At 40.7% G+C, this 21723-nt stretch overlaps 1 protein-coding gene across 6 annotated transcripts in view; it reads left to right on the plus strand.

The window, feature by feature from the left end:
* PRKG1 (protein kinase cGMP-dependent 1) overlaps positions 1–21723 on the plus strand; it is a 1199739-nt gene that overhangs the window by 1027600 nt on the left and 150416 nt on the right. For all 6 annotated transcript variants that reach the window (XM_070752281.1, XM_070752276.1, XM_070752278.1 and 3 more), the window contains one exon: positions 1631–1696. In XM_070752281.1, the coding sequence (XP_070608382.1) occupies positions 1631–1696 (66 nt within the window). The remainder of the gene's footprint in view (positions 1–1630; positions 1697–21723) is intronic.

The raw sequence follows: 21723 nt of genomic DNA on the forward strand, positions 1-21723 counted from the left end.
AGTGAGAGGCGACATATAAATCAATCAAACAAACAAACAAACAAACAAATAAATTCAATATAACAAAATATGGTACGCAGATTTGTTTGAACCTTCTTGCAGATTGATAAGGGTTAGTTTGAAGCATAAATATTTTTAAGTAAAAGAAATAAACAAATAAAGTAGATACTCGTGAGAACTATTTGCTTCTGTTGTCCGCATACTGATGATCAGACGTATTCCCACGTGGCTTACAAGATACTTTGCTTTCATTTTCCAGTGATACATAGGAGAGACCTCCAAAGCAGCTGTGACCTTTTCCAGGCCTAGAGATTTTAAATGGAAAGGTCTGTAAAATTCCAGAGCAAGTATAGCACATAGGGAAGAAGTGTGTGGACAGAAGGAAACAGAAGAACATTTTTCCAGGAGAAAAATGGTAGACCTGATCTCATCGCCATGGGTTATTCAGACAGTGACAGCGACTCTGAGAAAGGATTTTATCTCTCTGGAAGTAGTGATGAAGAATACAATCTCAAAACTGAAAAAAAAACAGAGTTAGTAATTGCCAGATTGCATTCTCATAATGCTTTTAAGCTAAGCTCTAGTGCTGGATCTGTCTGAAGAGCTGCATTATAACAAATACTTAGATTAATCTAATAAAAAGACTGACTGCATGCTTACATTTTATCACATCTTAACCTAAAGGTATTAATCTTGAGAGGAATAATTAAACAAGCTTTAAAAACATACATGGTGTTCTATGGTGAGGAGTGATTTGATCAGATCTGGAGTGGTGTGTAATTACTAATTTACTGATGGAATATTTATTAGCATATATTCTTTAAAGTCATTGTAATGCCAGTGGGAGTGATATATAATTCCATGACAAATTGTGTATTTCCACATAATATAAAATAATCTGTTCAAGGGGAGGTGTAAAAAAAATCCTTTGTAAAACAATAGCTGCAAATAATCCTTGATCAACATAATAGAAATATTGTGATAGTGTTACTGGAGCAACGTAGACACTTTTTAAAGGGATGTCTCTATATGTCCATGTGTATCGAGATTTAAATAATTGATTTTTCCCCCCCATTGGAATCCATACCAAACTGAAACCTATGTAGGGGTGCATGAGGAAAAACCAAAAGTAGGAAACATATTAGAACCTATTTATTATTTTCTTCACACACCAGTGTTTTGAACAGGTTCACATTAATTAGTCTTCTCCCATCTAATGTAACTTGATTCATTAATTGTTTACTTTGCTTGTCTCTATTTATAGAAATGATAGATTATGTGGATGTCACTTTACTAAAATATCCACACTTCTTCTGTGACCCATATTAATATATAAATAGTCTGCTTCTGCTAAAAGAATTGCCAAGGGAAAAAAGGATGAATGAAATGAAAAAGCATTAAAATGCCGAGGTGACATTTCTACTAGGAAAATGATTATGTTGATAATGTTTGGAAACGTTACTCAAGAGCAACAAAATTAGAATAGCATTATTTGTCAATGGTTAAAAACATGATATATCGGTAAACATAATTCCCATTTGCAAGATACATTTATGTCCTAATGTTGCATAGTAGCATAGTAATAACTGTCTGGCCATTTTGTCTAAAATGTGCGGTGTTGTCCTTTCAGGGAAGATGTCAGAACGGCTAATGTTATTAGTGCGGAACCCGTGACGTGTCTCGTCATCGACAGAGAGTAAGTATGCCACATTTCAGCATTGATACTAATTATCTCAAACTGCCAGTTACTTTAATTCTGTTTAGCAACTGACCTTGTTTAATCTTGGAACGTTTGGCGGGAAAATATTTCACTGACCTGGGTCTTGAGATCAGATAGACATCCAACTGAGTCAATGATTATTAAATGCATTTGATAATGACTCCAGTTTGAACAGAAATATAAAAAATGCTTGGAAGATTTTGATACAGCGGAGGGATATTCATAGCATTTATCTGAATCTGAAATAAGTCGAGGTTTCTTTCTGATGAGGTTTCAAAATTTTCAGTTCCTCGGTTCAGTCATTGCTTTTTGTCTGTTCCAAACATGCTTGGGATATGAATAAAAACAATTAGTTACCGCTGAACAGTTAGCAATTCTGTTGTTTAGCTGCTGCACACAATGAAGGCATTATGGTGTTGCTAAGTGAGTGAGCATTCATTTAGCGTATAGCAGACTGGATGTGTAATGTTTCATTTTTTCCCTCCCCTCTATTTCACATTAGGTAGGCTGTAAATAACCTCTTTTAATGAAAATTTCAAATTTAAAGCTTACACAGAAATGAAAGGAAAATTACCTCTTAATGGAGAGAGATACATGGAGTAAAGAACAATATCGTTTTTCCTATAAAGCCAAAAATTTTGTACAACATTAGAATGCATACTTATGTATGCTTCATCTATCTAGAAGAAAAGAGATGATGGATGGATGGATGGATGGACGGACAAGGAAACCCTTAACTCCATTTTTATAACCTGTACTGCCTAGAGTTGGGGTGACTGGATGGAGCTGGATGCCCTTTCTGACTCCTCTGTGGAGTTCACAGTAGATTTTTTTTTCTTTGCGTTCTAGGAGAGAAACATCTGTTGCTACCTAGAATTGAATTCTCAACCTTCTGAGTGGGAGGAAAGCTTCTTCACCTTTAGGTCACTACGTCAGTCTAAGGAAACATTTAATGTTAGCCATTAAATATAATCAATGAGGACATAGGATTGAGCAACATTGAAAAGGTTTATAATCCAAATATTGGCAAAATATCTCTTACAAAAAATTGGAACTGTTAGAATTGCCAACAACATAAGTGATACATATACAATATTTTTTAAAAAATTATAAAATAGCCATTCAAATATACATATTTATAGAAGAGAATTAATGAACGTCAGAAATTTTATTGAGGAAAATAAAATACCATAATTATTTAAATAATTATTTATATTTGACTAATATGTCAAATATTATGCCACTGGAATTTACAATGATAATTTAAACAAAAGGAAGAATTAATTCAGGATTAGTGCCTACTTATGGGATAATTCATCTCTAATTTTAGGGGATCAACTGAATATATTTTTCTTTCGCTGCTGACAATGTCCTTGTAGTATCAAGTGGGTGTAAATATAACCTCTAAGACTAAATCTACTGCATTCCAAAGAGTTCAACATTGTGCAATTCAATAAGAATGCAATAATGCTATTAATAGATAATGTTTCTTCAGTTGCATTGTGACCCTAGAGATTCCGACTTTGTTGTCAGCAGATCTGTGTCTAGCTCTCAGTTAATTATATACATGAATCTAAATGGAAAAACTTGTAAATTAACGGACACTTTTGTTAAAATATTTATACTTAAAGACTTAGTGAATGGTTTCTATCTATATTTTTGCAGCTATATCTCAGACCTGTTACCTTGAAGCTATTAATATTTTTGCACATGTCCCATAAAATCTATGTGCATATATTCATTTGAGAGGTTTTTGATTTGCCAACAAGTCCCTTTTGGAAATGGTTTGTTACTGCTTTCTTTGTAGGGCTTAGAGAGAATAATTGACCCATGGTCATCCAGCAGCAACGAGAACTAGAACTCATGGTCTCTTGGTTTCTATCATGTCTTAATTATTATACTAAATTGGCTGAAACCTCAAGCTTAACCTTAACAGATCTCATTATGTAGAGCAGGGTGTCAAATTCAATTTCATTGAGGACTGCATTAAGGTTGTGTTTCACCTTGGAGGTGTGGACAATGTCACTCGTCGAGACCCTGTTTTTGGCCATGATGGCCTCCTGTGGCCCTCTGCCAGTGAAAACACAGCTCCCTGAGCCCCATTTTCACTGGCAGAGGGCTGCAAGAGACCATCATGGTCTCTTGAGAGTGTTTTCAAGGTTGCCTAGTTGCCTAAAAGGCTATTGCTGCCATAGGTGTGCTGGTTAGTTGGTATACTAGGGAGAACCACAACCACCTTGTTTCTGTGGCAGCTGGAGTCCCTGCCGCACATGGGCTAAACTCTTCAGAGTGGTGTAGAGAGAGTTTGCAGCAGCGAGGGTGCGCTTCTCTTTTGTAGCCACCTGGGACGAGGCAACGATTCGGTGGTTTCCTGCATTCCGGCCAGGTCTACTTTGCAGCAGCTAGTCTTCCCCACCATTGCTTGGGACTGCCATTTTATAATGGCAGCCATTTTGTTTAAGCCTTAAGTTGCCTGTTGTTGAGCAGATTTGGTGAGGCCATATTGGTGAAGACTGTTGTCAAGCAGATTTTGCAGCCATTTTGAGAATCACTAATTTGTTTCCTGGGCACTAAGTTTGCTGATGGCCATTTTGGATGCTGTAGGAATGGGGAGGCTGCCAATCACCATTTTGTGAGTGTTTTTCCTAAGTCAGTAACATCATTCCACTTGCTGACTATTCTGAGCCTTTTTTCACTATTCTGGTTAAAGAAATGGGTGACTCCTTCCTACCTCTGGCCTACCACCACCCAATTTGTTTGTTTAATCTCAGTTATTGAGATTAATTTTGGAGTCCCTGCCCTAGGGCTATACTCTCCCTGAGCACTTGAGGCCTGCTCTACTGGCCAATTGAGGCTGACTCTCTCAATTGAAGCTGGCCTGTTGTCATTACTTTATCAGATAAATCTAAGGGGGAGGGAGCATCCACCTCTGCTGTCCCCAAGAAGGTCATGTATAAAAGCCATACCTTCTCTAAGGAGAAGGCCAAGGCCTCTGGATCATCATCATCTGTGGTAGCCCTCAAGGATGCTGAGTGGAGGCTTCAGGCCTTGGAGAAACAAAAAAGCCCATCCTGCTCAGGTGCCTCAAACTTTATCTCAGCTGCTGCTTCAGGCACCACTGTCTGTGCAGCCTTTGCTGCCTTCACCATCTCAGGGAGCTTCCCCACTCCAAATTTCAAACCCACCTTTGCTTACAGGAACTGCAACTGAGATACATTGCTCTACAGACCATCCTTATGCGACTCAAGTCATGGACCCACTTCAGCTGGCAGTTCCACATGGGCCTATAGGAACTGCAACTGAGAGGGATTGGTCCCCAGACCACTGTTCGGTGGCTTAGAACTTAGAACCCGAAGATACCCCTTTTCAAGGTATGCCAGTTCATGGATCCAGTTTTAATCCAGTTCCCATCCCCTTTACTTCAAGGGCAGCTCCTTCGGCTACCTTTACCCCCACCCACTGTGGCAGGCCTCTGTCCTATGGTTGATACTTGGGAATATTTCCTGCTGGAATTACAGGACATGATAGCCAACGCCGTTTGGCCCAAAGATAGATGAGCTGTCACATTATCCCATTGTGGACACTCCTGTGGCCAACACTTTCCATCTGAAGGGTAGGAAGGCCTTAAGCCTGACGGCCAGAAAGCCAAGTCTCTACTGTGTAGATCAGGGAGATATAGTCCAGATTGGTTCCAGAGGATTCATGGCTCCCCCATTGATTTGAATAAGTTGTTAGCTGCAACGGACTTCTTGGCAGATGTGACTCGCAACTCCACAAAATTTGCATCATGGGCCATGGCAGCCCTTGGCTTTGCAATTGGCAGGCATATGCATGCTCTAAATGGTGCTTGGCAGTTGCTCCCTTCTTTGGAGATTGCTTATTTTGCGACTCTCTCAAGTCGATCATAGTGGAGAATATGGACAAGCCCAAGATTTTGCCCAGAGTCCATAGAAGGGTGGACAGGCGCTCCACTCCATTCTTTTGTTGGCAGCCCTTTCAGCCTGACTCTTCCTTTTGTGGCACCTAGTCCCAGAGGTTGTACTTCCAGGGGGCTAGCAGACAGCAGGACAGGTCCACTTCCAGGAACAGGGGCAGGCAATTTATCCAGCTGAGGCATCCCTTCAGGGAATCTGGGTCTCAGGGGTTTCGGAAATCTAAATGACTCCAGAGAAGTGGGGAAGGGCCTTCTCTATGGCTGACCCAACTCTATGGAACCAACTCCCTGCCAATGTTCGTACTGCTCCCACCCTACTGGTCTTCCGAAAGGTAGTGAAGACCTGGCTGTGCTGGCAGGCCTGGGGCCCGTGAGTACTACTATCTGTCATGGCTGAATAGTGTTGATTGGATAGGTATTTATGTTTGGTTGATTGGATTGCTGTGGAGGATTTTATTGTTTTTATTATTTTAACATTTTAGTATTAATATTAACTTCTTTATTTTAATTTAATTTTATTGTTCTATTGTTGTATTGTATTTTATTGTCATATTGTTGTAAGAAGTCAAATAAATTAAATTAAATGCAAACTTCCTAGTCTCCTCTTCCTATTATTCAAAGCCATGGTGATACATTTTGGCCTTTCCAAAATCAGACCTATTGGATAAGGCAAAGCTGGCCATGGAGTCATTGTTCCCTGATCTATGAGTTCCTATGAAAAGCAGTGATTGTAGCATGACCCCAAAGTTTATCAACTAGATATTTTTACAAAAGTGTAACCTGTGAAGTAGGCAAGAATTTAGCACAGATTAATTTTCATAAGCAGGGAGAATCAAGAGCAAGAATATGGAACTGAGTAGAAGTTGACTGGAAGGATTAAGACTGACTATATTGAAGGAGCGGCACAATGGCTTAGCAATTAAAGACACTGAGCGTGACAGCCCATGTTCGAGACCTGAGCTCTGTACAACCTGCTGAGCTCCGACTACTTGGCCCAGCACCTAGCAATTTGAAAGCATATAAATGCAAGTAGATTAATAAGTACCAGTTCAGTAGGAAGGTAACAACATTCCATGCATCTTTGCCATATGGCCATGCTGGCCACACGACCACAGAAATGGTGAAAGCAAGTCAAAAGACAGCCAGCTCACTTTCCATTACCCCTAAGGCTGTGAGAACATGGAGCTGCAGAACCTCTTTACCAATGGCACAAAATCTTCCTATGTGCTCTTGATCTACCCAGATTCATCCCAAGTGCCTCATGTTACAACAGCGAGCTCCATACTCATGTTCTACAACTGCCATGATGCTGACGTATGTTTCATTTTGGTGCTTTCTTCTTACTTCCCTACAATGTTTTTGATACTGAAAAATAATGTATGGGTTTCCAAAATCCTGACCGATTGTATTGATTACTATGTTTCTGTTAAGTCTTCACAATAATAATGTCAAGCTGCCAGTCAGAATTTAGACAAATAAAACTCAGAGTCCTTTTTGTAAAAGTTCAAAAGTGAATTTATCAAAATCAGAACTAGAAGCATCGAAAGAAAAGAAAAGTCTGAGAAAATGGCGCGAGACAAGCATATATCAAAAACCCCTTTCCCAACCCCCTTGGGGCAATGCCCAATCCCTATTGTCCATAACCATCAGGTGGGTACATCCTGGCCCTCACGTCACTCTTCTGGAATCTTCCTCTAACGGTGTCCTCCTGGTACCTAGGGAAACGAAACCTATCTCTCCTCCTCTGCACTTCCCTCCCACACCCCTTATCTCTAACCCACCCCATAACTATTGACAACCAAGCGAAAGAGATGCAGCAGCATAAGCGAAGGTTGACAAATATTCTTACCCTTAATTTCCCGGTTTAGATATCGGATTTCAAATATGACCTTTCCAATGATTTGTTTGAAAGGATATGATATTTTAAGAATATTGCTTACAGGAAATTATGCTGCATGTTGCATATTATTTATTTATTAGTTAAGAGTAGCCCATTTTCAGCAAAGTAATTAATAAAGCACATACTAATGCTTCCTCAAGACTAATGGGAATTACAAACATTTAATGGTACAATATATTTCCTGGAGTCACTATTTGTTAAGTGTAATCGGAGACAAATTGACTTTCTGCAGTTTCCATCAGTTCATTTAAATCTTTTATCTTGATTGTTGAAACAAGCGGTCCTCAGAATTATTTTTATCATTACAGTGATCCCCCGGGTATTGCGATCCCGATCATTGCGAAACGGCTATATGGAGATTTTTCAACCCGGAAGTAAAAACACCATCTGCGCATGCGCGCCCTTTTTTCTATGGCCACGCATGCGTAGATGGCGCCGGGCAGATCAGCTGCTGGGCGGCTTCCCTGGGTCTTCCCCCTCTTGCTGGCGGGAGGGCGAGCGGCGGGCATCAGCGAGGAGTTTGCGTGGGTGGCAGGGAAACCCCAGCGCCGCTTCCCAGCTGAATCCTGAAGCCAAACGCGGAAGTTCGCTTCAGGACTCAGCTGGGAAGCGGCGCGAGCGGACGGCATGGGCGGGCGAAGGGCGGGCGAGCGGCAGCGAGGAGTTTGCGTGGGCGGTGGGGAAACCCCAGCGCCGCTTCCCAGCTGAGTCCCGAAGCCAAACGCGGAAGTTCGTCTTTGCCTTCTGGCTTCAGGACTCAGCTGGGAAGCGGCGCGAGCGAACGGCGTGGGTGGGCGAAGGGCGGGCGAGCGACGGGCGCGCGGGCAGGCGGCGGACAAGCGGCGGGCGGACAAGACAAGCGGCGGGCGCGGCAGCAGCGAGGAGTTTGCGTGGGCGGCGGGGAAACCCCAATCTTCGGCTCCTCGCTGCTGCGGCGGAAGTAAAAACACCATCTGCGCATGCGCAGATGGTGTTTTTACTTCAGCAGCGCTACTTCGTGAAAAACCGATCATTGCGAGGGGTCCTGGAACGGAACCCTCGCAATAATCGGGGGACCACTGTATTACATTATTGCCATCAATTTCCATAGACTCTGGGTAGCTTACAAAACAATGAAAAGGCTAATATATCTGTGGACATATTGGTGAAAATTCTTTATCCATGTCATCAATTTATGTCATAAAATATTTTTAGCACCAACCTTTGACCTTACAATTCTTATAAGTAAGCTAGTCATGATCTAGTAATATCTGGACCAACATATCTAGGGATATTGTCAGGTAGCAATACTATAAAATTTAATTAGGACCTCAGAAGCTTAGCACCAAAACATGAAAGCTATAATTCAGTGGTAGAGTAGATATTTTGCTTTTAAGAGCTTCCAAATTCAGTCCCTGTAGAACAGCTGCCAATCATTGTAAACTTGAAGCTGTTGAGTACAGGAACTAGTAGTAGACTTAGCTCTATATAAATCAGTTCCTGCGAGGGTTTAAAGAACAGTCTTCCATTTCACAGTTGGTTAGATACTACTGTGTCAGGTTGAACTTTGAGTAGCTGCATTTGTCAATCTCCAGTAATAACTAATAGGTATTCTCTATATTTTTAAACCCACTATCCAATTAATTGATCTTTCCCCCATTTTTCTAATCCCCTTCTTAAGACATTTTCCTATTGTTTATTATGGATTCTTAAGAAAAAGGTGGAAAGAAAGAAAAGAAAAAATATAGAGGAAAAAAGGGGAGAAATGAAAAACAAACGGAAAAATAGAGAACAAATAAGAGAAATGGGGAGTTTAGAAGCATTGTAGATTAACATTTCAATATTTCATTAAATAAGTTGATGATGTTTTTCTTTTTGATCATCCACTGGCTTCAAACATCGAGAAGGTTTTGAGCTTCTCTTTGTTGATTATAGGATTAAGGGAGCAATCAGTCTTTATTTGATTCGGGACTGATTGATTGGTTCTTTTTTACTGTCCATGGTGCTCTTAGTATCAGTCTCCTGACTCATAATTCAAATCTGCTTTCTACCTTCTCTTGCTCTTTCTCAATGTGCAGCTTTCAAAGCCATTCCTTCCATTTATTGGGAAGACATTTGCTTTAATTATCATGATTTCTGTTGTTATAAAAAAAACTCTTATGCTTTGTGAATCTAACTTATTCATTCTTCTTCCTAATATTATTCTTTTTTTGTTTAGCATCTCCAGCATATTCTAATTTTTTTATATTTTTGAGCTCAAGAAAAAAGAAATATATATATATATATTTGCATTATTTAAATTAATTAAATATATATATATATTTGCATTATTTAAATTAACTAATGGTGGTAATTACTTTTTCTCTTTAACTTACATTTGTGCACTGTCTATACTCTTTAAGTCCGTCTTACCTTTTGCTTTGGTGTCATCTAGATTTTATGGATTGTTTGTCTTCTGTGCATTTCTTATTATCATGTGTTCTGACACTGCTTTGCTTATAATATGCTCACATTAACTGTATAGGGACAATATGCATTCTTGTATCACTTCTTCTCCTATTCTGAACCACTCTGGGATGGGGTTTTTTAGTTGTTGTAAATATTATTTCAAAAGAATAATTAGATGTTCCTATAACATTCATTACTTCTAACTCTTTCTAGAATTGGCTCTTCAATAAAACAAACCTAAACATCCTTATTTTTTCTTGCACTTTTATAAGCCATCCTATGTTAACTATTTGATGTCAAATTCCATTGTCCTTTGTCTTTTCTGTGAAATTCCTATATCTTTGTCTCCATTATCTCTTCTATTCTTATAAGATCTTAAGGAAAACATTATTCAGAGTGTATTTAGAGAGCATTGCAGTAAATGAACCTCGAGGTGATGAGGGCATGAGCGACTGTGAGAAGCGACTCCCTGTCCAAATATACCTGCAACTGGTGCACCAGGTGAACCTTTGCAAATGTCCCCCTCACCACAGCTGAAAGGTGGTGTGTTAAGCTCAGCTGTGAATCGAGGAGGATGCCCAAGTTGCAGAAACTCTCTGCGGAAGGCAAGAACTCCCTTCCCCCAGGGAATGAATGGACAGATGGGGTTGTCCCTGGGAGGAAAAACCCACAGCCACTCCATCTTGTCAGAAATATACTGAAATATACTGTATATACTGAAATACTGTATATACAAGGAGATAACAAGGTGGGGTGCCTCGGGGGTCAGTTCTCCCCCCCCTGCTGTTTAATATCTACATGAAACCACTGGGTGAGATTATCCAAGGACACAGGGTGAGTTACCACCAGTATGCTCCGAGTCTTCGGAGAGGGGCGGCATATAAATCTAATAAATAAATAAATAAATAAATAAATAAATAAATAAATAAATGCTGATGATACTCAGCTGTACATCTCACCCTGCCAATTCAGTGAAGCAGTGGAGGTGATGTGCCAGTGTCTGGAGGCTCTGAGGGTCTAGATGGGTGTTAACAGCCTCAGGCTCAACTCCGACTAAATGGAGTGGTTGTAGGTTTTGCCTCCTTCTTCAGGTCCCATCAGTTAGGCAATGCCGCCTGGCGGGGCTTAGGGGAAGAGCCTTTTCTGTGGCAGCTCCAACCTTTTGGAATTATATCCCTCCAGGGATTCATGCCGCCGCCACCCTCCTGGCCTTCCGCAAAGCTTTAAAAACTCACCTTTGCTGGCAGGCTTGGGGCCGTTGAGTGTTGCACCTTGCTTCGGCCAACAATTGGAAAGTATATGGGATGAACGTAGATGATTGTTTTAATGAGCTGGGGTCTTAGATCTGATTTTTAAGTTTAGATTTCTTGTATATTGTATTATTGTATTTGTTTTTGTTGTAAGCTGCCCTTAGTCTGTGGTGGCATAGAAATCTAATAAATAAATAATAAATAAATAGGTTTTTTTCATCTACTTTGAATCTACTTTGTCCATTTCCTATGCATTAAATACATTTGATTGGCAGTAATTCTCCATGGTATAATGGAGAGAGGTATGGATAGCTAGATAGCTAGATGATGGATGGATGGATGGATGGATGGATGGATGGATGGATGGATGGATGGACGGATGGAAGGGCAGACAAACAGAGCAAAAACATGTAGATAATTATTTTCAAGCCATTTTTCAGCAGTGGCTATATAATTGTATATATGAATCTACTGGGAAGCACAAGCTGCATACATATGTTCTTCTCTAGGTCACATGAGAAGGAGAAGTGAACCTAAGGTGGGGTTGCTGCCAATCTTCTGAATTTCTCCACAACTCTCTTTCCCATAATGTTGGATATTTCCCCCTCTCCAATCTCTAATGTCATATAGCTCATTTTTACACTCAAACTGTAGCTTGCTGGCTTCTCCCCACGCACTAAATTTAGTCCTGTGCTGTTCAGCTTTTCAAGAGTTCAGCTTTTTCAAGAGTTACGTTGCTGATGCACTAGAATGACAGATAGTTCCAAATCCCTTGACATGGCATGGTTTCAGAAATTCTTTCCAGCTTCATGACCAGCAGGATTATAAGAAGTTTCTCCTGTGCACTACCTCATTGTGCTGGAGCCACTATTGCTGCTGGGGGTGCACATGTTAGCTGGTATGCTGGCAAGAACTGCCACTGCCCAACTTCAAAGGCAGTTGCCCCATGTGGGCTAAAATCCTGGGGTGTGGAGTGGAGTGTTTATAGCAGAGAGGGTTCATCTCTCCTCTGTAGCCTATGGCTCTTGATGACAGTCCTGGTGGTTTTTCTGTTTTCCTTCAAGTCCCATTATCAGCATCTGTCTTTCCTGCCATTAATTGAAGCCACAAGGCTAATTTCACCTCAGTTTCTGGTGGTGGCCCTTTTATTGCCTGTTGCCGGGCAGATTTCACGGCAACCATAACCCCTGGCTAATTACAAGCAGTGAGTTGCCTGTTTCTGGGCAGAGTTGAGGTGGCTATTTTAAGTAACAGTTTCTGGGCACTGAGTGCGCTGGTGGCCATTTCAAAATCCATTATCGATGAAGAGGCCTCAATCAACATTTTTTGCAGTGTTTTCTCACAGGAAGGTTGTGTGCCCTTGTCCCTACATTCCCAGTTGCTGGGAAAGTTCATTTCTTTCATCAACGTGATACTGTGGGCTAGGCTGCATGCTTGATCTCTTCAATGGAGCCTATTGCCATACCAACGGGTAAGAATCAGCCATTCAGTTAGAGTGACTCCAGCAGTCCTTCATTTGCTGCAATGGTGGTCATTTCCAGCTCTTCAGACGGGCTGCCTCTTCAAAGAGCCCACTCGAGTGATTATTATGACAGATGCCAGTCTGTTCAGGTAGGGAGCTTACACCTGGTCTCAGATGAGTCAGAGTCATTGGTCTCCAGCCGACTTGATCAGTGCCAACATCAACCTGTTGGAGCTTCGAGCTGTGTCCTTGGCTCTACAACATTTTAAACCACTAGTGTCAAACCATCATGTCCTCATCCTGATAGACAATGTGGTGACCCATTCCCACATCAACCATCAGGGGCATGAAATCCAAGTGCCTCATGAAGGAGGCAGAGATGCTCAGATGCTGGGCAGAGAAGCACCTAAAATCTATTCAAGCGGAACACATATTGGACATCTTGAATGTGCAGGCAGACTGGCTGAGTTGCTCCATCTTGGACCTGGCTGGTGTCTACATCCAGCTCTCTTCGAGATATTATCATGGATATTCAGCAGGCTGGTGGGGGATTTGTTTGCGACTCATCTTAATGTGCAACTCCCTAGGTTCTTAGAAACATAGAAACATAGAAACATAGAAGACTGACGGCAGAAAAAGACCCCATGGTCCATCTAGTCTGCCCTTTTACTATTTCCTGTATTTTATCTTACAATGGATATATGTTTATCCCAGGCATGTTTAAATTCGGTTACTGTGGATTTACCAACCACGTCTGCTGGAAGTTTGTTCCAAGGATCTACTACTCTTTCAGTAAAATAATACTTTCTCATGTTGCCTTTGATCTTTCCCCCAAATAACTTCAGATTGTGTCCCCTTGTTCTTGTGTTCACTTTCCTGTTAAAAACACTTCCCTCCTGAACCTTATTTAACCCTTTAACATATTTAAATGTTTCGATCATGTCCCCCCTTTTCCTTCTGTCTTCCAGATTATACAGATTGAGTTCATTAAGTCTTTCCTGATACGTTTTATACTTCAGACCTTCCACCATTCTTGTAGCCCGTCTTTGGACCCGTTCAATTTTGTCAATATCTTTTTGTAGGTGAGGTCTCCAGAACTGAACACAGTACTCCAAATGTGGTCTCACCAGCGCTCTATATAAGGGGATCACAATCTCCCTCTTCCTGCTTGTTATACCTCTAGCTATGCAGCCAAGCATCCTACTTGCCTTTCCTACCGCCCGACCACACTGCTCACCCATTTTGAGACTGTCAGAAATCACTACCCCTAAATCCTTCTCTTCTGAAGTTTTTGCTAACACAGAACTGCCAATGCAATACTCAGATTTAGGATTCCTTTTCCCCAAGTGCATTATTTTACATTTGGAAACATTAAACTGCAGTTTCCATTGCTTTGACCATTTATCTAGTAACGCTAAATCATTTACCATATTACAGACCCCTCCAGGAATATCAACCCTATTGCACACTTTAGAGTCATCGGCAAATAGGCAAACCTTCCCTACCAAACCTTCCCCTATGTCACTCACAAACATATTAAAAAGAATAGGACCCAGACCCTTGTGGCACACCGCTTGTAACCTGTCTCTGCTCAGAATACTCGCCATTAACAATAACTCTCTGATGTCTATGCTTCAGCCAGCTTGAAATCCACTGAACTATCCAGGGATTAAGTCCAATCTTCACTAATTTATCTATCAGCTCTTTATGTGGAACCGTATCAAAGGCTTTGCTGAAGTCCAGATAGGCAATATCCACGGCACCACCTTGATCCAACACCTTTGTGACATAGTCAAAGAACTCAATGAGATTAGTCTGACACGATTTGCCTTCAGTAAAGCCATGCTGATTTGGGTCCAATAAGTTATTGTTTTTTAGATGCTGATTTATCCTCTTTTTGAGTAGAGTCTCCATCATTTTAACTACAACTGATGTCAAGCTAACTGGCCTGTAGTTTCCAGCTTCTTCTCTACTGCCCTTCTTGTGGATAGGCACAACACTGGCCATTCTCCAATCCTCAGGAACATCTCCTGTTAACAGGGATTGGTTAAACAAATCAGTCAGGGGGGTAGCAATGACAGATCTGAGTTCTTTAAGAACTCTGGGATGGATGCCATCTGGACCCATTGCCTTATTTATCTTTAATCTTTCAAGTTCTTCTAAGACATCGGCTTCTAAGATCACTGGAGCTGAATCCGTACAGCTGGAAGCAATGCTATATCCCTCTATAGTATTATTTTGTAAGGTGTCTTTTGAGAAAACTGAACAGAAGTAGCTATTGAAATGGTCAGCGATCTCCTTATTCCCATCAATGCATGTATTATTCCCGGTACTAAGCTTTGCGATGCTGCAGTTTTTCTTCTTCCTATCACTAATATATCTGAAGAAGGTTTTATCCCCCTTCTTTACAGATTTTGCTATTTCTTCCTCTTTTGAGGCTTTAGCAGCATATATTATCTGTTTCGCCTCCTTCTGTCTCATTTTATACACCTCTCTATCAGCTATACTTCCAGACTCTTTATACCTCCTATAGGCAGCCTTTTTTTCATTGACTATAGCCCTTACATCATTGCTAAACCATAGCGGTTTCTTCTTCCTTTTACCTTTAGTTACTTGCTTTACATAAAGTCTTGTGGCTTTTAAGATGGCCTTTTTTAATACAGTCCACTGGGTGCTCGCTCCTGCCATTTTATCCCTCCCCTTTAATTCATTATTTAAATATTCCCCCATTGCATTAAAATTTGTTTTTCTGAAATCCAATACTTTGGTTGCAGTATAGGATTGCTCACAATCAGTTTTTACATTAAACCACAAACATAGATGGTCGCTGCAACCTAAATTTTCTCCCACCTTGACCTCTGAAACCCGATTCCCATTTGTAAAAACTAAATCTAGAATATTCTACTATATTCTTACTTTTGCATGTAAGGGCACTGGGGATATTCCAGTCAACATCAGGCATGTTGAAATCACCCATAACCACAATATCTCCCTTTACTGCCATTAGGGTAATCTCATCCACCATCTTGTTGTCATGTTCCTCAGATTGCCCTGGAGGCCTATAGATCACCCCAATTCTAATGACAGAACCGTCTTTATTTTGCATGCAAATCCAGAGGGTCTCCAGATCTTTACATGTATTTTGAATTAGTATTGTTTTTAGACTTTCTTTAACATAAATGGCTACTCCACCTCCCCTTCTCTCTATTCTATCCTTCACTAGGATCGCTTCCCATCCTAGGGGGCAGACGGGGTCAATGCCCTATGCAGTCCATGGCTGGCAGAGCTCTTGTATGCCTTTCCTCCGCTTCCCCCCCTTCTGAGGGTGATCCAGAAGATGCTAGAAGAGGAGGCAGAGTTCATGCTGATTGCTCCTCATTGGCTCCATTGCTCTTGGTTTGCGGACCTGATAGAACTCTCTGTGTCCCACCCTTGGTGGATCTCCCTCAGCCAGGGGACCCTACTCCACCCAGACTCTTAATGGTTGCATCTAATTCTCTGGCACATGAGGGGAACTTCTTGTGGTGGGACAGATTTTCTGACAAAGTAATTTTCACCATTCAGGCCTCTCATCAGGACTCTACTACTTGTGTCTACAATGAGACCTGGTCAGCCTATTGTAAATTTTATACTCTTTCACAGCTTGATCTGCTATCAATCTCCATTCCCTAGATCCTTGCCTTTTTGCAGGCAGGATATAATAAGGATCAGTCCCCAATAATCTCTGTCGATACGTGGCCTTCTTGTCCACAGTCCCTTACCTAGACAACTTTTGATCCCTATATTACCATCCCAGTGTCACAGCTTCCTAAAAGGAGCTGCTAATTTGAGGCTCCATCAATATCCTTCCTGGGATCTCTCCCTGATCCTGCAGGGACTCACATCTGCACCCTTTGACTGTTGAGAAAGTATCATTCCAGTTCCTGTCCTTTTAAACTGCCTTCCTGGTGGTGATCACATTGGCCAGGTGGGTGTCAGAATTGGGGCATTCTCTGTGCTCCAAGACTTGTGCCATTTCCCTATCTGGATAGAGTCACATTACATCTAGATCATAAAGTCAACTCTTGATTCCATTGGGACCAGGAGGTGATACTGACTGACTATTGTCCCAACCCAAAACACCAGTTGGTTCACCATTGGCAGAAGGGCTGTCTGGATTTATGTGCATCGGATGGTTTCATTCCAAAAGACTAAAGCACTTTTTGTCACGTTTCTCCCAGCTTCTATGAATTGCAAGGTCATGGCGCAGATTGGCTTAAGGCATTAATTGTGGGGGCCTATGGAGGTCAGTCCAGGCCTGTCCCTGGCAAAATCACTGCACATTCCACCTGTAACACAGCCACTTCAGCGATTTGGGCCACACAGGCTTCTATCGAAGAAATATGCACAGCTGCTATGTGGTCTTCGCCTTTCCTGTTCAGACATTGCAAACTGAGCTTGTTTACCTCTGCTGAGGCTGCCTTTTGCAAGTAGATGTTCCAGAGGATCTGCTCCACTTCTGCTTCCCTGGACCAGTCTTCTCCTGACCATGAGACTTAAGCTTCAGTATATCCCATACTTGGACTCTCCTTAGAAGAGCATAGGAGAAATGCCATATGGTTAACCTGAACTGTCTTCTCTATGTACTGTGGAGAGTGTCCAAACCCACCCTGATTTTCTGTGGTCCAGAGTGGGGACCCTACTGCTTGGACATGTTCTACATCAGATATTTGTCTACTCCTTCATTTGAAAACTGACTGGAAAAGCAGATAGAGGGCATACTTCAAGCTAAAATTAAACTCAGTCCCTAGCAACCGACCAGAGTTTATTCCCCATGCTTGGATTCTCCCCGTAGCACACAGAGAAGACCATTCAGATAAGCCAATGGCACATCTCTGGGCTTGTGTGTATTTATGTGTGTGTGTGCATGTAAGAAATGAAGAATGGGTGTTCTGTATATGCTTTGTTCTTGGCAAGGAAGAAAGAGGGAAGGGAGCTTAGACTGAACAACAGGGAAATATTGTTTTCTCTTGGAAGATGTGTTAGAAGAACCCCCCCCCCCCCCCTCAGAATTGCACTGATGGATCTGGCCAATCTTTTAACTCCATCTTCTTTTGTAAGCTTCTGCTGCTATACCAAATTTGGTCCTGTGCTTTTCAAGACACAGGATATAATCTCAATCCCCTTTATATGCTTTAATCCCTTTAAATGCCTGACTCTGCGGTTTCTTCCCCAAATCTCCAAAACTTTAACTTTAGTGTCAGTTCTGGAAACTCAATTGGAACTTTGAGGAACTTTTAGCCTCAGAGTTTTATTTTGTTGGGGGTGACATTTTCTACTTTCATTGGGGGGGGGGTGCTGACACTTTCTACTGTCTACTGTTGACCTCACCCTGATCCTAAGAGGCCTGTAAGGGGTATGCATAAGTGCAGCAATGTGCCTACCATCCCTGTCCTAATGTTCCCATGTACTCATAACCATATATACATGTTTATACTTTTACTATAATTCTTATATATGCTTGACAAAAAAAATAAAATAAAAATACATAGTAATTTTCCCCCTCCCAATATTTAGTGAGTTATAAAGAATAATAAGAATGTTTGCTCTAGAGTAGTGCCTGCTAAAGAATTGTTGAAGGCTATACATTTCTCTAAAGAGAGATAGTAATTTCCATGCAAGCCTGTATCATAAAAATTGGATTGTTCACTTGGATGCACTTTTTGGAAAGAGCAATGAGTCAGACAAACATGCAGTAAACAGCACATAATGAACACTTTGTGATAAAGAGAACTGTCAACAGCCCTAAGAAGTGAGCCAGAGAATCAGAGTTGAGGGCACAAGCTGGGAGTTGGAGCCAGGTCATAAACATTGGGGTCAAAACTGACAGGAAATGCTTAAATTAGCATTAAGGAATGTAAAACAATAACTATTGCTGTCCTACCACCACCATACACAGGCATGCACTGTGTTCCTGAGGCAAGGAATGCTCCATCTGATCTCAGCTCAGGAAGAATAACTTTTAGTACTCTTTTTATCCAGAAGGCATAGTAGCCAATCATGGTGTCTGGTCCAATGAGCTATTTCTGTGGGGTGTCTATGTTTGTAAATTATCTGACTAGTTCATTTAAAAGAATAGCAGAGTTGGAAGGGACCTTGGAGATCTTCTAGTCCAATCTCTTACTCAGGTAGAAAACTCATATACCATTTCAGACAAATGGTTGTCCAATCTCTTCTTAAAACCATCCAATGTTGGAGCATTCACAACTTCTGGAGACTACTTGTTCCAGTGATTAATTGTGTCAGAAAATTTATTTTGATCTAGGTGCTTCTGTCCTTGATTAGTCATCCATTGCTTCTGGTCCTGCCTTCAGGTGCTTTGGAAAATAACTTGATTTCTTCTCCCTTGTGGTAACCCCTTAGGTATTGGAGCACCGCTATCACTATTTCACCCCAGTCCTTCTTTTCATTAAACTAGATATACCCAACTCTAGCAACCATTCTTTATATGTTTTAGTTTTAGTCCCCTAATCAATATTGGCAGTTATACTGCAGGCTAACACACTGTCCATTGCCAGGAGTTTGATTCTGAGAAGCTCACTCAGCTTTCCATTCTTCCAAGGTCGGTAAAAAGAGGACCCAGATTGCTGACCACTTAAAGAATACTGTAAAGCACTGTGAAACAGTTTATAAGTGCTACTGCAATTGCTATTACATTTTTCTTCTGAGTAATAGAGTACTAGGTTCAGAATCATTATCTCTTCCAAAATTATTTTGAGTACCCAACATCCTGAAATAAAAAACTGCCTCCATAACCTATTGCCACAAAGCCACCAGCAATCATTTTCAATTTGTGGGTATTTTTACTTTTCTCTCCGTACTTTAAGAGTGAACTTTTCTAGCTCTTATCCCTGTCATTTCCTCATTTCTTCTTTATGTTGAAAAAAATATGAACATTGAAAACTAATCATCTGCTGATAATTAGAAGCATCCTATTGTGGCTGGCAATATTAGCAACTAACTGTTTAATTTTCCCGTTAAAGCTAATTTTGTCAGATATACTATTATTTTTCATTCCTTCTTTGTAAAATGTTATTAATTCACTTGCCATAGGCTAAATAAATAGTTAATCAAATGAATATTTTATCATTATGTTGATCAATGAATGGAAATTGATCTTGATATTTTGTAGAAGATTGAAAACATGCTTTCATGCTTTAATAAATGTTTACACATACAATTTTTATGCATAAAAGCTGAGACTTGGATTCATTGTTTTTCAGCCATTCACTCAGATATTCATCTGGAATTAACTATTCATTCAGTGTTGGTGTACCCTACAAATTAAGGATCAGAATATATATAGGTGATTAGTAACAGGACTAGGAGAAAACCTCCTGATGGGACTTGTATCACCCAAAGTATTCATATTGAATTAGGCCTATGCAAACTATGAGACCTAAAGTATTTTTAATGATGCTTTTAGCTTCTTAATAACTGATTAGGCCTGGAAACAAGTTTCTCACAGACATTTCTTTAACAAGATTTATGGAAAAAGGATTAAGTGACAGAATTTGGACAGGTCGTACTTTTTTTTTAGTGTTAAAAGTATACCTTTATTCTCTTGTTAATACTCTTTTGCTAGACAGGGGCGTTAGCTATCCATATTGTTGACACAAAGATTTTCCAAGCTTGTGATTCCCAATTTCTGAGAAGATTATTAAAGAGGTATCTGTACGAGCACTTCAAAGCCCTTGAAACTGCATTGATCATCTTTTGAGATCCACCTGGACATTTGAGTCAAGATAGCAATAGCACTTAGAGTTATATACTTTATAGTGCTTTATAGCAAAATATCATCATACTGCCCCCAACAATTCATGTCCTCACTTTACAGACTTCAGAAGGCTGAGTAAACCTTGAGGTCCATGAAGATTGAACTCCAAGTTACAACCAGAGTTTGCCTGCAATACTGCATTCGAACCACTAAACAACTACTCATGATGTTGCTTCATTTGAAACATTCCTCTGAACAATTTGTGATACCATATACCAGCGTTGGTGAACCTTTTCGGCACTGAGTGCCAAAACCGGAGCACACACAGACATACAAGGGAGCGCCAGAAACCAAAAGAGAGTTTCCTGGCATGTGCATGTGAACTATTCACTTGGTCTTCTGTTTTCTGGCCGTCCTGCACACGTGAAGACTAGCTGGCCAGTGCGCATTGGAAACCAGAAGCTCAGCTTCCTCGCACGCTAGGGAGCTTGTCTTCTGGTTCCCAGCACTTCTCTGCAAGCAAAGATCAGCTGGCTGGCATGCATGTGCTTTCTGGAACCCAGAAGATCAATGAGTGATGGCTGGCGTGCCCAGAGAGATGGCTCTGCATGCCACTTCCAGCACCTGTGCCATAGGTTTGCCATCACTGTCCTATACCAAGGGCCTCATTCTGTTCTATAACTGCCAATACATATTCATCTAAATTAGTGTGAAATATTTGGAAGCTTGGCAATTAGAGACAAGGTATTATTTATACGGTTTAATTAGAAAGATAAACAATTGTAATCTTTTAATTATTACCCCTTCAGCCTTGTGTATGTGATCTCCAAACTATGCACTCAGTAGCTTTTAATTAAATTAGAGGTCTATGGAGAGAAAGAAAAAAATCACTCAAACTAGCCAGGCTTTTATAAGGACCATTGTGGAATGCATCTTTGTGTAGCTTTGAAGGACATGATCCATAAATATAGTAGTGGCCATTTAATTCTTGATCTTACATTCATTTTTAATTCTATTCATTATGGGTAAAATGTAAGACAACTGATACTGATAGGCCTAAGTCCCTAAGCTAATGCTTGACTTGCCTTCTAATGTGAAGGTGAAGGTTGATCAATAAATATCAGGATTGGACCTTATTTTGTTAAAAAGGGGTGTCAGATAGAACTACTCTCTTTAATTTCATATTAATTATTGTGTCGGGCATAAAATGTTTTTTTCCCTCTAACAGGACACAAAATCCACATATTGATGTTTCTCAGTGATGCAGCAATTTT

This window comes from Erythrolamprus reginae, chromosome 5, assembly GCF_031021105.1.
Source record: "Erythrolamprus reginae isolate rEryReg1 chromosome 5, rEryReg1.hap1, whole genome shotgun sequence".
Classification (NCBI taxonomy): domain Eukaryota; kingdom Metazoa; phylum Chordata; class Lepidosauria; order Squamata; family Dipsadidae; genus Erythrolamprus; species Erythrolamprus reginae.